The sequence below is a fragment of the Mugil cephalus genome, chromosome 7, assembly GCF_022458985.1.
Source record: "Mugil cephalus isolate CIBA_MC_2020 chromosome 7, CIBA_Mcephalus_1.1, whole genome shotgun sequence".
Lineage (NCBI taxonomy): Eukaryota > Metazoa > Chordata > Actinopteri > Mugiliformes > Mugilidae > Mugil > Mugil cephalus.
The window spans coordinates 10,176,132-10,193,610 of NC_061776.1; the positions used below are offsets into that span (position 1 = coordinate 10,176,132).

At 42.7% G+C, this 17,479-nt stretch overlaps 1 protein-coding gene across 4 annotated transcripts in view; it reads left to right on the forward strand.

The window, feature by feature from the left end:
* The first annotated feature begins 703 nt into the window (after positions 1-703).
* The window catches only part of LOC125010106 (netrin-G1-like), a 61,977-nt gene continuing 45,201 nt past the window's right edge, over positions 704-17,479 (forward strand). Inside the window, exons 1-2 of one of the 4 annotated variants that reach the window (XM_047588466.1) lie at positions 704-1,134; positions 6,821-7,464. In XM_047588466.1, the coding sequence (XP_047444422.1) occupies positions 7,231-7,464 (234 nt within the window). In that variant the 5' untranslated portion in view covers positions 704-1,134; positions 6,821-7,230. Of the gene's footprint in view, positions 1,135-2,015; positions 2,599-6,820; positions 7,465-17,479 lie in introns of those variants that run through there. The other 3 variants (XM_047588468.1, XM_047588465.1, XM_047588467.1) reach the window with 3 other exon arrangements.

Genomic DNA, 17,479 nt, shown 5'->3' on the forward strand with positions numbered 1-17,479 from the left:
ATTGTCACTTTTTTAATGGGATTACAGGTCTTTCATTGCATATTAATTTGCAGGAAATCAATACGGGGCTGCAGCGCAATTTGGGAGCCTCTTAAACACTTTAGGGCTCAGGGCTTACACTCTACAGAAGGAGTGATAAAAAGCAGAGGAAGGAAAGGGTGGGAATTCGGCTTTTATGTTCCGATTTGTGAAAGAAAGGGGTGGAACAGAGAAGAAAGGAAGGTTATGTACAGTAGATGCCTTGCAAATAGCTTTGAAATTAGATGAATGAATGGTGGGAAGGGGAGGAAGACAGCACTGAGATGTGAGGGAGAATGGAAGGAAATCAGACACACATGCTACCATACAGCAACCAATTATGATTTTCTTTAAAAAAGAAAAAAAGAAGAAGGTGATAATGATTTGCTTTAAACCCACATTTCCCTGAACAATGCCTTGCTTTCGTTGAGAATACACCCAAACAGCTGGTGAATTTGCCCACAGGGCTAAGAGCTTCCCAGGGTGCTGAAAAAAAGGCAGATTTCACACGACAGTAAAAATAAAAAATGAAGGGTTTAACGTGAGAAAAGGTAACAGCTTTCCAGTGAAGCTTGAACCTTTGTAATTCTTTAAACGTTTTACAAACAACGACACCAGGGAAACAACCCCTCCTGTTCCCTCTGCGTCTTTGAAAGAACACAAACATTTTTTTTTTTTTTGCTTATTTTTTGTTGCTTGCGAGTAAAGAGTCGGTGATTCTGCAACTTGTTTTGAAACCTTCTCCGCCTTGACACGAGATTCGCTCTGCTCAATTACTGTGGTGACCTTCGACAGGGCGCGGTTGTTCCCATCGTGCAATCTCCACCGGTTGGCATTACACCACAATTAAAATGCGTACTCGAGGCGACCCGTCACCGTGGCTGTTTCCTGCGCTGCTTGGCACCCTGTAGTGGAGAGGGTGACATCTGTGACTCCTCGCCAAGGGAGCCCGCTAGACGCACCTAACCGTAGTTATCTTTTCGGTTCTGCCTACGAAATTCTCCGAATAATTACACCACCAACTCCGGCTGGGGGAGTTTTTTTTTCACCCCCCCACCACCCCACCTTTTGTCATTTTTTTGCAAGCGCAATTTCAATCGCAGACACAGATTTCAGGTAAGATCTCTTTTTTTGTTTGTTTTGTTTTTCCGAAAGCATCGAGACCTGAGGCGGTGTTGTAGTGGTGATAATCAGTACCTGTGACCTCCAGGCTGTTATCAGCGTATTAAGGCGAAAAGGGTAATCAGTAGTGTATTCACAGAGTGCTTTCGTCTTCCGCTGGAGATGCCGTTCTTAAAACTTAAGCTGCATTCAAATTTTAGTGTGAATGCATTCAATATCTGGACGGAGGACTCGCATCTGCCAAGTTTTGGCGGTGTTACTCCCCAGTTGCCTTCACGTCTTTTAATAAACTCCGCGACTTTGCTTATAGATAAGGGTATATATTTATAGTCGTATATATGTATATATATATTAGATTTGATAAATTTAACATTGTGAGTCAGTACTTATGGGTGAATTGCTTGAAATGAAAGTGAATTATTGCTGTTACTCTCGAAAGCATTTTTCGGAGCTGTGCTTTTCAAATGAAATTAGTGCATTTAGGGTTATAGCTGTTAGTGCTTTAAGAGAACTAATAAGCCGATGCAGCCTAGTTAGAGTAATTACAGAGTAACTTTAAATAGATTGTTCCACCGAAGTGGCATCTACGATTTTGCCAACATTTACAAATCAAAGCACAGTTTAAAATTTAGAATTATTTCTTTCAGATAGATGAAAAAAAAAAAATAATACAGCATATTTTCAGAATCATTTAAAGTCACTGCAAGGTAAAGTCGTCTGTTTGATCCCTGAGATCACCTTGCATGTATTTTGCGCATAAACGAGGAATATCAACAGCCTCGTAAAACAGCGATCGAAGTTGGAATTAACCAGCCAGTCAGTATTATCTTTAGGACCCGGCGGAGCGCTCGTGTGTAACTGGACATGGTGGCTCCATTTGAGAAAGATTGCTTATCTCTCTCCTCCTCCGTCCACAAGTCGGTTGGGCTCAGAAATCAATGTAACCTATCCAAACGACCCCAGTAGTTGCTCTTCACCGGGATGTGTTTTAACATGCGTTGACGGACTTTAATGAATCTGGGACCATCGCGAGGTAAACCCCATTAACGGCTACTTGAAGTATTTGTCGTTCGCCATTCCGATGAATGCTGCGCCAAGCAGCGCTGCGTAAAGTCAATCACACTGTGTGGACTCCAGCCCGACACTCGGCGTTGTGAGAGCGAAAGAACAGAGCTGATTATCTGGTCCCGGAACGTTACTCGGAAGGACAGAAGGAAAAGACTGCTTTAGTGTGACGTAAAAGTTTAAAGAAAGTTGGGACGAGGAGAAAACGCCGCGTTCCGTCTGTGAACGCACGATTTCTGCGCACACATGACGAGTATTGATCCACCTGGTGCAAAACTAGAAGAAATTCGATACAGAAGAAGCTGTTAAAGGCGCGTTAAAGTCTGCAACTACTTGATTGCGGCTGTAAATGACTTGTTGAATGAGAAGCTTGTCCCAGGAGCGCGTTTAAATGTGAGTATTGTAAGCCGAGAATTTCTATTTGCATTTTCTCGCTTATGTGGCGTGTATAATCGTTTCTAAATGGCCAATAATAGGGTCATTGTAGCAATCTGTTCCGTGGGCGTAACGATAATAGTAATCAGATTTGAAGTGGTTAAAGCATTGAGTGCTTTATATGAAATAGGATTTTTTTTAAACAATTCTGCCGTTTACGCCCACAACATTTCACTGTCTGCCCTCCTCAAGATTTTTATTGTGTTGAGGGGGCTTTCCTTCTTCTGCAAGATATGGGTGATTATACATTTGGGGCTGCATCGTGATTTATCTTAAGCTTCATTATCTTCAGTTATTTAATAAACGAAATCATGTTAGTTCAACCTGTTGCTCAGCAGCAGGTCAGTAAGTCAGATCTAGGTGTGTCTCTTCTTTGCGCATTATCTAACTCAGAACATAATGAACACAAGTTCTGTTAAATATATAAAAATGTCGTATGTGCTGTCAAATGGTCTTATGCTTTTTAGATTTTCACATTTGATATATGGCCAGAACAGAGACTTATATAATTTATATGACTTTTGCTCTGGTCTCTGCCCTGTGTTTCTGATTTCATGAGTGTTACATGCCGTGGATTTTAAAACGTTTGCCACATGCTGTGCATTTTTGCATGTCAGTCACCCAGAAGGAGAACTTTTAACACTACATGGCAGCATCTTTCACATGTGACAGTGGTGCACCCTGGATGACTTGCTGGGATCATCACAGTGTCGCCATATAAACCGCATCCTAGCGGGGAAATGGCTCTGCAGAAAAGCACAGAGAGTCCTTGCTGTTAATTAACAAGCGAGCTAATGTGGCTCCAGTTGCAGAGGTTAAAGGTGCAGCCTTGAGGCAGTAATTGTATGTTTTATGAGCATATGGATCCCGTGCAGCCAAGCTGCTACTGAGAGACAGATAGGAAAAGAACTGGTGAGAGGCTGAAGAAACACAGAGAATGAAGGATCCAGATTGAGAGGAGTGACAATCAAAAGACAAATGTGCTCCAGTACAGACACACTCATGCCTGCCAGTCGGTCCCACTGTGACTCATATTGAGGGGTTGGTCCTTGCTTTAGAGACCGTTGGAAGCATTAGCCCATTTATTGTTGCACTCATCAGCCAGAAACAAAGCATAAGTCTGCTTGAACTGGCTGTGGATCAAAAGTTATTGGTTGGAAGTCAACAAAATCAATAAACACAATGAGGAGGTATTGTGTGTGCATCCATCCAAAGTGTTGACCAGGTGCCCAGTTACAGAAAGACAAGGCAGTAAAATAGCAATTGTTGCAGGATAAACCACAAATGGAGCATCCATCTGTCCCGTCTGTGTAATTCTTGTGTGTTTTTATTCTTAAATCAATAAAAGTGGCATCTTGCAATCAGGGAAATCAGCCCGTAGAGGCTGTGGAGAGACTAAGAGCAGATCTGTATTTCAGCACCACGGACAGCTCTCCAGCACGCCGGCCCTGACGTGGTGCCGATCGGAAAGCCGCCACACTCGGAGACTAAAAGCAAAGCCACACTTAAGCGGGATTACTATAAAATGAATGGAATACATCCTCCATGGTTTTTAAGAGTCTGGCTGGGAGTTTGTAACCAGTATAAGCCACGGGGCACGGCTGCCTGGTGACTTTTAAAACACTCTGCTATGCTTGAGCTGCCCAGGGGATGGAATGCAAGCGGACACAAGGGGGTGTTTCAGATGCTTCAAAAACAAGTGAAGGAAAAGAGACAGAGTGGGAGAGAGAGTGGGAGAGAGAGAGGGAGAGGTGGTCACCCTAAGCTCCAAGCTCTCTCTCTCTCTCTCTCTCTCTCTCTCTCTCTCTCTCTCTCTCCCTGCATACAGAGAGCTGCTCAAATATTGATGACTTTTTTAATATAGAATCTGACCTCATATTTTTCCCAGCGAAATTATGACATGCCCAGGTTTCTCCTTGCATTCTGAATACCGCTGAGGTACAGATGCAAGGGAAACAAGAGTATATTGCTCAATTTTAGTTGTATATTGCATTTTTTTTTTAGTTTTTCTGTTTTTCTGTGTGTGAGGCATAAGCACAGTGTGAATCCGAGAGACAGAATTATTACAAATTGCAGTGGTTGTCCCTTAAAATAAAAGCATATGAATTGCTTTTTAAATAGTGTCAGGATATTCTCTTTAGTATAATAGGGATCGGAAGCTTTTATATTTTTCCTTTACTGACAGCGTAGCTCTCTGATGTTGAATGATATCTGTCAGCGGAGGTTCACAGAGCATCCCGGTGCCTTCCTTTCATCTGTGCAGAATTCATTACTCCAGGTGTCAATGAATTAAATCCAATATTCCCATGGTTAGCCCCATTTGCCGCCTCTTATTAGCTTTGAATGTTCCCTATTAAATAAAAATAAGATAAGTGACCTCGGCCACCCTGCTGCTGGTACCTAATTTGACTGCCTATATTGGGAAAGTCGACCTCAGCGTTATGAAAGGCGGCGAGGGAATGTGATGGGGTATCACGGAGCGAGTGTTCATGCGAAATGAGAGCGGGTGCATCCCACAACACACCTCTGATCAGGCACTGACATTTATATTTATAAAATTTGACGCGCACCTCCAAATGAAAGAAATGCCGCATTCGTCACTCAGGAGTCCCAGACATGTTATCAAATCTGTAATTGGCCTCTCCCTGAGAATCCTGCTGACTGATATGAGCACACTGAAAGAGCCAGAATTCTTCCTCCTCGCCTTTATTTCCACTAGTGCTCCTTCTTCTTTTCCACCGGACGTCTGTCATGTGAAGCCTGCCATCCATCCCTCCTGACATGGCTCACTTTGAAGGGTCTGAATAGCAGCGCGGGCCATTTCTCTGGCTCGGATGAACATCTTTCATTACAGCTGGAATGTATTCAGGCCTGTAGTCATAAAAGGGGCATTAGGCTGAGTGAAGGAAAGCACTAATTACCTTAGATGTGGTCAAAATCCATTCAAATTAGCACAGTTTTCACTCCAACACAAAAAATATTGAATTCTTATGTCTTCATATGTTGGCAGAGCACACGTAGTGTTCACACGTAGAGACGTGACTCATCTAGATGAGTTTCTGTTAACAAAAACTGTTGAAAAATGGCCGATGCCGTCCTGGTATACGCAGATATTGGAGTACACAGACGCTAGCCCTGCTTCAAAACATTTTTATTCCAGCAATTGACTGTCAGTCAACTGGGAGGCGGCTGTAGCCTGAAGGGTGGAGCGTAAAGCTGCTGACCGTGAAGTTACCGGTTCACCCGAATGTATCAGCTTGAGGAATCTAGGCAGAAAAATTCAATGAGTAACACTTTTCACCGCAACAAATATTACTGAGGAGCCCTTGCACAAGGAATTTAGCCTCCAGCTGCTTGACTGGATGTTCTTTGTGGCCATGGCAGTCGTGTCTGGCACAGGTCTGAATATTAGTCTGAATATGATGTGACACCACACACTTACGAAGAAAGTTTAAGGAGAAAATCTATATATGTTTGTGAAATTGGACCCAAAGTGGTCAAATGTTTTTGTTTCTTTTGTGCAGTTATTCCAGCCAATATATGGTGAGATTTATTTTCACAGAACATCAGGCCACGTGTGCACACCGAGAGTCAACAGTGACTTAACTCCTAAATTGTTACTCTGTCGGAGGCAGCTCTGCATAAGTGCTCCATTATTTCCCCAGCTACCGCGCGTTCGTTTTTACCTGAGACATTGAAATGGTGTAGGACTCTCTCCGACTGCTGCCAGGCACCATTACCTGATGAGTTAGGCCATCTGACTGATGGCTTGTGATAGCTTGGAGAAACGTGCAATCCCTCAAATAGACCATTTCTGTCTCCCAATTTTACTTTAATATTTCCCAAATGCCTCTGAAGGCATTGAGACAAACTCCACGTTCGACTTCAAAGGAGCCAGAATCAGAAAAAGCAATAACTTAAATGCAGTGACCTGACACGTGGAAATAAGCCTTTTTGTATGAAAATCAAATGGAGATTAGGCTTTGCAGAACAAGCTCATTTTGAATTGTATACAGTGATTTTGGCGAGGTTATTATTGAGGGCTGCATTAGATGAGTGTAAGCTGGCACTGCGTTTGTTTAAGTGTTTTTTTTTTTTTTTTATAATTTCAAATGTTTTTGCGTCTTTGCCATTTGTTTAATTCATCAAACCAACTTTTTTTTGTTCTTCTGCCCTTTAGGATGCTGCTTGTGGCAATAACCACAGTTGACGGGAGATCAACTCAGGCATCTGCTGATTTATGAGGAGCATCACTGCATCTCCAGCGCATCACAGCTGACCGTTAACTGACCCCTTTATCAACCATCAACACTAGTGAAGAGGCTGATTTGTTGACACACCTCATCAGCCAGGCAGAAGTGGCGGCAATCAAAGACGAAACAACTGAATGGGGCCTAATCGTCGCCTGAAGCTGCTCGCGCAAAAGTAGCAGGATGGTGCCACAGTTCCCGAATGCCTCAGTGCGCTGTTCAAAGCTGCTCTTAGTTTAGAACGTCTTCGGTGGTTTTGTCGTTTCTGTGACGAAGCAGCAGCGGCGGCTATAAACACAGATAAAGAGTCCTACAGAAACTATCCAGAAAGAGATCAGCGATGCTCTGGCCTGTACTGTTCACTCTGCAGGCCGTGGCGCAAGCTATGCAACATTACCCGGCGGCCTGGGGACACTATGACGTGTGCAAGTCCCAGATCTATACGGAGGAGGGCCTGGCGTGGGACTACATGGCCTGTCAGCCGGAAGCCACCGACATGACAAAGTACCTGCGAGTGACCCTCGACCCCCCAAATATCACGTGTGGAGATCCGCCAGAAACGTACTGCGCTTTGGTGAGTCGTAACCTCGCCTGTCCCCTGATGGAGACAAATGAGGCGGGTAGGCAGGATCACACAGCATACTGGGTCAGGGATAGAGAGCCGAGCTTACAAGGCAATGTGCTGCTGCTGCTGCTGCTGCCGCCGCTGCCGCAGCAGAGATTAATGTACACATAGACCTTGTGTGCAGTTACAAGCTGTAACTGCAGAACAGGCACACATGTGAACATAGACACACGTCAATATATGCAAATCTCTGAGATAAATTTGGACGGATCGGAACAGCCAGGTGTGTCTTTTAGATGGGCATCACTGCACACATATGGACTCATTCACACACAGGCAATATGTATGTATTTATGTATGTATGTATGTATGTATGTATGTATGTACAAGCAATCATACGAAGGCACATGCAGTACAGGCTGAACATATGCACAGTGCAGGTACTGGAAGCTCAAGTAAAAATGAAGAGTGCATGACCATTCTACCTGAAAGGAAACATGTGATCTTATCTCCATTTTTTATTTATTTTTTATTTATTCAGGTCAAAAATTCCATGTGTATAATTTATTTATTTGTTTACTTGCGAGGGACAGGTAACAGAAAAGATAGTTGCAGGGGCAGTGTCTGATACCGACAGGCATCAGTAAGCAGTCATAAAATTGCAGTTTGGTTATCGACAGCAGTATGTCAGCATTCTAGTTAGGAACGTATTCAAATAAATGGAGATGGATGGTGGAGACGCGTTAATGTGTAAGTGTGTGGTTGGAATTTAACACAATTTTACAAAAAGATTTTGCTCTCAGTCTTCTTAAAATTACATTCATTTCATTGAAATATTTTCCAGAGCTCTCAAGTAGTAATCCAGTTTTTTCCATCAGTATAGAGATAGAAGATAGAAATTTGTTATTTCTGTCTTTGTTACCAAAGCAGCGCTGTTATTGTGCTCTTCGTGCTCGGTGCACTGTTCAGTGTTGTGTTACGTTGGCCCTTATCAGCCATTATCAACAGTTCAACCTCAGGTTGCATTTGTTTAGAATCACACTCAAAGTAAGCAGCAAAGAGCCCATAAGCTTTAAAGTGCTTCATTAGGAGTCGCGTGCGTGCCCGCCGAGAGCTCCTGGAAGTAAATATTTACCAATTAAAATGGGCATCTTTAAAAGGAGAGTTTTTACTCGTGCAGCTCCAGATGGCATTGAGACATTTAATGCCACTGTAGGATGAAAAAGGAGCTGGCCTCCTGCCGTGTGTGACGTTCTGTGAAGCTTTACATCCAAACAAACTACGAAGACTTTATCAGTCCGGTAGATTATCCCGAACGTGCAGCATTAACATAACAAGAGGACAAATAAGCAGAGACAAAGTCATTAGACTGTTGTTGTTGTTTTCCCCTGCAGTAATTATCCCTTAAAAATGCATGTTTTCTTTTTATTTATTTCATGATTTCAAATGATATTTTCAAACTACTCCTGCTGTGGTATGTTTCTGGTAGTTGCTGTTCAAATTTCAAATAACAATAGAGATAATGGTTATGACACATGAATTTTACATATATTTTGACATGGATCAATAACAATGAAGATTTATTGTCGATATGGAATAGTAAAATTTGATCAGATCACGAATGCACAGTTGCTGAGGGACTATTCAGGATCTGAATTTGCTGGCAAAATGGATATTTTTGCATTAAATTCTAGTAGCGTTGCTCTAGGAATATAATTCTTTGCCAGTCCACTACTTGAATGCGTGACAAAAGCAAGGTACTGTTGATTTGTGCGGACATTCATGGCTCCCACATGGTGTTTCCTGATGATTTTAGTGATCCATGTATATTTCTTCTCTGCGAAGTAAACATTTAAAAAAAAAAAAAAAAAAAAAGGTTGTTTCCAAGGACTGCCATAAAAGCTGATATCCGTGTTGCCCTTGGAATGAGCTGCAACTTTGGTGATAACTTCAAGAACCAGAGCGCCAGCATCTGATTAAATTTTTAGATTGTTCCCTACTTTGGTTTATGGCCAGAACACCTGCCAAACAAATGATGCTTACATCAGCCTGACTTGTTTATTTTCAGCAAATGTTATGGTCTTGTATTTATTATGCGCCTTAACCTGCTCAAAAACGCTTTCCCGTCACGGTAACACATCTACCCACTCACACCAGTGCCCACCCACTGGGAGCTAACCTCCTGCTCCACCCGCTGAGCAACAGCTACCCACCATGCATGCTATCATGCCTGGATGCCAACAACAAACGCAAGCGATCGCTGCCTCCACGAGGCCACTAACAGGTTTCCCAAAAGGCAGTTTTGAAGCTCAGTGTTGCGTTTCTGGTCTTCGCCATCTTGGGTCTGTCTGACTCATACGCTGTATAAATATGGACAGTGATGCACCGGCCATCTTGCAACTTTGGAGCCAGAGTTTGCGCAGTATGGCCTGAGAGTGGAACCACGCAGGGCTGCGATGTCGATGACCTGATCACACTTGCTGTACTCACTCTGTCCTACCTCCGCCAGCTACAAGTAAATATTGGATTATAGACTGTCTCACGGTCCCATGGGACCTCTACAGAGCGGCATAGTCGACTGGTAGTCACCATTATGTCTATAATGACATATAATGACTATAATGACTATAGACACTTCAACGTGCGTTATATGCATTATTATGACCTATGCTGCAGCCAGCCACCAGGGGGAGCTCTACTTGCTTTGGCTTCACTTTTGAGGAGCTGTTCCACCATCCATAATTATACTGTCTCCAGATTGACCTGTCTTTGGAACAAGCCTCAAGTGGTCAATTGTGGAACTGCAGTTTTTGTAACTTCTCTATTGGCCTGAGCTGTTACCACGTAACACTGTATGTTACCATGGCTGCACTACACAAGACAGCAGCTTGACATTTTTAGCTCACAGACCCAGTGTGCCAAAACTCAACCTTTAAAGCGATGCTAGAATGACTTTCTTTGCCCTTTTTTTAATAGTATTTCAATTTAAAAGAAAGAGGATATTATTTTTTCCACTCTCTGATATCCTTGATGCTTTACCGAGCAAGAGAGTGGAGGTATAGAGTTTTCATGCAGCAATTAAGAAGGAATCAAAAAATACCCAACTAACGCATTATAAAGTTAGTCAACACAAAAGTACACTTTCAGTTATAGGTAGAAACTGTTTTGTCACCAAATGATATAAATGCCCAATTTATGTTTTAGACATTTCCTTAAATTGAAGACCTACACAGAATATTGACCTGTTGTGACAATCTTCACCTTATTGGTAAAATGTCATGTCTACGATCCCCCTTGTGCCTCCAGACGTGTACAGTTGGGTAGTAAATTGGCTAAAAGCTTCCACCATGTGACTTTTCGGATGTCCCATCATCTGACCACCTGGATTTCTGTCACCTCCAACCTAAATTTAAGAGTCCATCATTGTCAATAACACAGGCTCCTCCTGGACCAGCTTAAATGACTGTTGCGTGTTTGATCTGTTTACATTCTGTGTCGGCACATGGGCGGACTGACGTCGGTGACCTTATCCGACTGTGCTTCCTGAGAGCTTGTCTGAGATGAGGGGAGCATTCAAATGAGCTCTTTCAGCCAATCACGACGCTGTCTGCACTTGTGAGCCCCGGCCTAATCAGTTTCCCCACAAGTTGTTTTGTCTCATAGAGGAGTCATAGAATCCTTGATTTCTTTATGCTTATGAGTCCCATCTCCCATGGTCTGTCCCATGTGCTCTGTCCAAACTAAGCTCAGTCAAAGCAAAGCAATAGCAATGTCCAAGTGTAAGCAATTTGAAAACGAGAGGATCTTTAATTAAAAAAATAAATAAATACATAAACAAAACTCTTCTGGGTTGATTTCTCTCGAGTGTTTAGGACAAGCAGTAGAGAGAGACCAGGATAAACAGTGTCTAGGACAGGTGTTCTGCATCAAGGAGTTAGCCTTGTTTTTATTTTTAGCTGCAGACCTTCAGGGGTTCTTCAGAATGTGTTGGTATTAAGGCTGTTGTCCCATGGTGCACTGTGCCACTGTCACTCACTATCACTCAACATTTGTTTAGGGTCTTTTTTAGCTGCGTTACAGATGAGCTAAGACCACGTTTCTTGTCTGTAACTGCACAACTGAATGCCTCACAGATAGAATTAATTGAAATATGCCTCTTTCTACATTTGTGAAAAAGAAAAAATATTTTATTCATGCCGACGGTCCCAATTAATGGAAAGAAAGCATTTTTCATATTCAGCATTTAGACGAAATATCCAATTGCATACGTTTTAATGGCTGTACAATTACACCACATGGGCTTAAACGAACAATTACTGCTAACGCAGAAGAACGCAGCTGAAAGATATCTGTATCTAAAACCCATTATCATTTTTGATATGGTTAACCGACACAAAAGTGTTTTTAATTACAGTTTTTCTCTCAGTCTCTTAAGTCCAAATCAGGTTGGCTTTGGTGGATTTAATAGCAATTCATCCAAGTGCCAGGGCACTACGTCGACTTCATTGAAAGAGGAGGTTTAATTTTCATGCGTCTTAGTGTTAAATTATTTGTAGCTGCCAAGTAATGGGAAGGGACATGTTTATCCACAGAACATAAATAAGCACTGGGCAGATGGTGTCTGCAAAACGTCCACAATCTGGATATGCTGGATAAATAAATACTGTTTTGTTTAACAGAGCACCCCGTCAAGCATTTCTCACTGCAAATGGCACCGTGGAGTTGTGTTTGGATTGTACCCTACTGATTAAAGCACCTAGTGGTTTGGTGGTTTGAATCATGGCAGTGAGAGTCTTCGAGGAAGAAGATGAGAGATACTCCATCCTCCCACAACATCCAGGGATCTGGCAGTGGATCTGAATGAACGAGTGTGAGCTTTGAGTTAGGTGTCATCTGCCCACATGCGCTGCACTATCTACAGCCACGCCGCTCCTTCCATGTCACGTTGGCAATTGTGTAAACATTTCTGAGACCATTTCGTAATCGTGCCTACGCCAGATACTCTGGGTCTAACTGGGCAGATCCTTGTAATTCCTCTGAACTTTATTCAGTTCTCTCAGAATGGATGAAAGGAGCTGCGGCTGCCAGTTCGCCACACGGCCCCCTTGGAGGCTTAGAAAGGAAAGATGAAATGAGAGCTCCCACTAAGCTGCTCGGAGACTGGCACATTATTGACACTCAATGCTGCGGACTTATCTTTGCTGGCAATGACAGGAGTCATTGTGAACTTTCAGTCTGTGTCTTACATGCCCACAAAAACTGACGTAATAGACACTAGAAAAAGAGAAAGATTATGGCATGGAGAAAGGAACGTGACCTTTGTTACATATGTAGGCTGTCGGGTCACAGATTCTCTATGCTTCTACTTTCTCTTTTACAGAATGTGGCATTATTTGCCAGTTATGTCTGTTTTCAAGGAAAAGTAAATGCAAAATGGATTAAGTACCAAGATAACTTTCCAAATTAGGCATGTGTTGCATCACATGAGTTGCTTGTATGAGCAAGTAAAATATTTAGTTCGGGATCGGGGGAAGGCTGCGTGTTTCGGCTAAATGCTGAAAATGAAATGTTCACTTTGTGGAAAATCTGCTGGGGTTGTGGTGAAGTAAGTCCAGGACCCAGCAAACTCAAAAAGCAGAATTTAGCCTCCTGCGACCCAAGCTGTTATTTGTTATGTGCTGTTAATTTCTCCAAGGAGCCAAGAAGTAAAAAAAGAACTATGCATCATCTTTGAGGGTACAAACGGGTACTTGCTAATTAGCAACTGTAGCTTTTTACTACTGATAGAATTTGTTAAATTTGCATGTCATATCAAACTAGAGACATTAATAAGCACAAATAGACAAGTTTCAACTATGAAAATAAAACATCAAAAAAAGATTTTGCTGAAATGCCCGCTATTGTGCTATCATGTTTTTACACTGACTATTGAATTGCTGCCACTAGATGGCAGATAAAAGCGTCCACTTATGAGGACAATGGGCCTAAATGAAGCAGAATACGAAGCTACCACAAACTTATAACCTGTCCCCATATGAGGACTCAGGGGCTCAGGAGGTTAAAGCCCTGAGGGGGAAGCAGGAAGCAGGGTATTCAAGACGAGAACGGTAGGACAAACGGCGGCAACAGAACAGAGGTTTCTAAACAGGTATAATTCGACAGAGAACAAAAAGAAAGGCAGGGCCATAGGTACACACATGGGCAAACTAATGAGGGCGGAGCTTACAAGGAGAAAGTAACCCAGCAATGAAACTGAGGAAAACACAGCAAGATATAAAACAAGACAAGAAACAGGAAGGAAGAACAGAAAATACTCATAAGACCATTCCATGACAAAATCAACATTCAGTTTCAAACGTGCAGATTTCAGAGAGGTCAAGACAGTGTCAAAGTCCACTTTCATAGGAGGAGTTGTGGGTGGTGGTGTATGTCAAATTGCCGGGCTTTCAGCAAAGAGACAGTGACTACGTGAGTCACGTGTTCTTTTTTCAAGTTAATTATTATACCATTACCATTGAATAATTTCATTTGTCTTCATATTGGAGAGAGTACGTGAAATCCCAGTGACCTGAGCATGAGCTAAAAAGCAAGAAAAAAACTGAAAATACTCTGAGAGAGTTGCGTAAAAATATAAATTTTAGGAGTTAAGGCCTCTCTAGATAGAATCAGATCGAGGATTGATCTCCTCCAACTTTCTTTTAAGCGTGTGTTTGTATCCAAAACAACTCCTTCATTCACGCATCTACTGCCCTCTTTATATCGGACAATATTTCACTCTGCAGGGTGACATCACTTTTCATCAACTATAATTTTCTCCAATGAAACGGCGATCAGTTACCGGTGGTTAGACATATCAGGAAGTCAGTGTCTCGTGTCATGGCCCATGCGTCCGTCTATAATTGCTGAAATAACCCGGCGGTTCAGAGGTCAAACCTGAAAACTGTCACTGGCCCACTTTGATCCCCGCGCCCCCTCCTTCTCAGTGGGAAATTCACTCATCCATGTATTTGTTTGGAGACAGGGAACAGTTGGAGCGTTTAACTTGCCGTCACCCCGGTGCCCTTGACTCTGTTCTGAACTGGCCCAGCCCAGCACATCATCACCGCACCGCTGCGTACCAAGACACCGAGATGACATGCAACATGTCCCCTGACTCCAGGAGAGGGGGAGAGTCATCATTTATTCTTTCACTCGCCTGCCACCTCTTTTGTCTCCTGGCTTTTTAATTTCCCTGTCCCTTGTTTTCTGTCAGCTGATGATGCATAATATCCACGTCTTGTTTGAGCATGCGGAGGGTGGATGCTCCATATGAGGTGAGCACTTGACAGATAGAGATATGTCGGCATTATTTCCCAGGATCTGTGACAGGCTAATTCTTGGAGGGTTGTAAATACAAAGACGGATGAATTATGCATGGAGATATAAAAGAAAGTGATGGGCTTTGTGGCTCCAATAGACAGAGTCGTTCTGGACAGCTTAACATTTGCATGCATGTGGATAAGTGCTTCAACCATTTAATGTTTTTCCAAAGCAGGCAAAAGCCAGTTTTGAATATTTGTACGTTGGTGTGTGTGTGCGCACAACTATTGCTTTGTCAGCACAAATGATATTAAGAGCACTGTTGCTTTAGCTGCCTATGAGATCAAATTACAAAAGCATCCAAATGCTGCTTTCCATCCGAGCACATCCTCATGCATGTTTAAATTCTCTTATCTACACCGAGAACACAAAGCCGTGTAAACAGTTCTCTGTGAAACAGATAGCGCAGCCCTTAAACTGCATTTTACACTCGGCTAATTTCACTGACATCTGATGGAAACAAGTTGTTGGGCATGGCAGGATCCCTCCTTGATGTTTCTTGATGTTGTTTTTTTTCTCCCACCGTGTTTGAGCCGCAGCGAAAGTCTGACATATGTTTCCATTTAACGCAGCAGGAACCGAGGCACGCGAAACTGAAGCAAGACAGGGAGCGGAGAATCAGAATCATGTTTTATCATTATTACAGTTTCACGGAATTTTTTTCAAAGCCTTTTTAAGGACTTATAGCTTTCATTACTACCAAGTCTTTTAGAATTAGAAAATGGATTGCACAGATTTCCATTAAATGTATCATGTTTTTATTGAGGGTAGACTTCAATGACTCTTGATTTATCATCTCGTGTAAACAGGGTGCAGCCTCTTTAACTCAATTCAGCTTAATCTCATTTACAGTAGATGGCTTAATAACTGTCCGAATAGTCTCAAGGCACCCAGAGCAAACGCCAAGGCAACGATCGGAAAGTGAAAACTCCCTTTCAACGCGAAGAAGCCTTGAGCAGAACCCAGCTCATATAAGGGCCCTTTATATAAGGGCATTTGCTTGATGCCGGTCGGGTAGAGAGAGAAGAAGAGAGAAAAAAGAGACACGTGGAAGAGAAGGGATGAGAGGAGAGCAGCAGAGACAAGCCGACAGACCTGCGCATGCATCTGGATGAAGAATACAAGCAAGTATACAAGACACAATACAATACAAGTCCTTCTTCCTTTCAGGTTTAGGATTTGAAAGAGGAAGACAAATCCTTTCGCGTTTCCCAGCCCAGTCATTAGGACCCCAAATTGTAGGAATTAAGATGATATTTACCCCGTGACCTGACTCAGTTCTTGTCTTCCCATGCTTCCCGGACGCTTTTAACAAATTTTCGCCAGGCCGGCAGAGCACATTTTTGCTGCTCTGCTGGAAAAAGGCACAGACACGTTTATGAATGTCTCATTGGGTGAGTCAGTACTCTGGAAACGATTTGTTATTTCAGGATGTGTGGTTCCTGTCACTACCGACGAGGGCAGCAGTGGAGTGCTTTCCCAGCGGTGACGTCGTTGCGGTGACCGAGTTTTTTTTGTTTTTTTTTCTCTAATCTCCTCTCTGAGCTCCCCGTCCTTCCTCGCGTTTCTCTTTACAATAAATGAACAAGAGGGCGATGGGACACTCGACAGCGTTGGTTTGTCGGATGGTTTCTCCCACCATTATACTGAATTCTTTTCTCTCACAGCCTTTAAGTGCTTGTACAACCATTCAGCACCCTTTTGTACTTGTCAAGCTGAATGGGATCCTCGCAAATGATACGGTAAATGAATTACTCAAAAGCGAGTTGGCAAGCCAGCCCTCTATTTCTGCCCAAAAAAAAAAAAACTCAACTTGGCCTATGTGCCAATGTTTTTTTAAGGAGAGCGCATGTGTTTGAGAAGGACTTCCCCTCCTTGCAGACATCGTCTATAATTTTGTCCAGACTGTCAAGCAGTGATCTCATGGGAGAGGAACACTCCGAAAGCTGTAAGGTCTGTAGTGGTGGGATTATACAGTAGCTTGGTAATATTTGCCCATGTAAAAGGCCACAGCCACCAATTTAGCATGAAAACACTGCAGACAGTCTCTTCTTGTACGCGACACAGGAGATGCAGTTCCACTATTGTAGGCTAAAACACACCTATAATTTCTCCTGCATGGAGTATAAAGTTTGGCTGTACTTCACCTGAACAGATGTGGACTCCGCAAGCTACAACAAGTGCTCGAGGAGATATTGTACAGGGGGAGGTAACACGCGGAATTTGATTAAACATCTGATGACATACAGCACTTTTTAAAAGCTGAGAAATGTACTGTCTGTGACAGCCTGACCCCACTGCTTTTATTATAATTATGACAGTTTTGAGTTTTATTTTATATTGGTTCATTTATTTCTGTTACATTTACATTATTTAAATTAATACTCTGTTCAACTTGCCTGTCAAAAAATGCCTTAAAAAGTAAAAAGGCACCATTTTTAGACAAAGTTTGTTTAAGACAATTGCATTGCATTTCTAAGCACCGGTTCGGGCGCCGTTTAAGCACCGGCACTGTTTCCAAAGTTCCGGTAACGATGGTCGATACCGGAAGACACAATGAGTAGGTGGATGGCGTGTTCCTAACGATCAAAAAGTGTGAAAAAATTAGCACATCTCCTACTCAATGGTCACCATCTCAGCTATGTAGAGGAAGAGGAGGGATCGT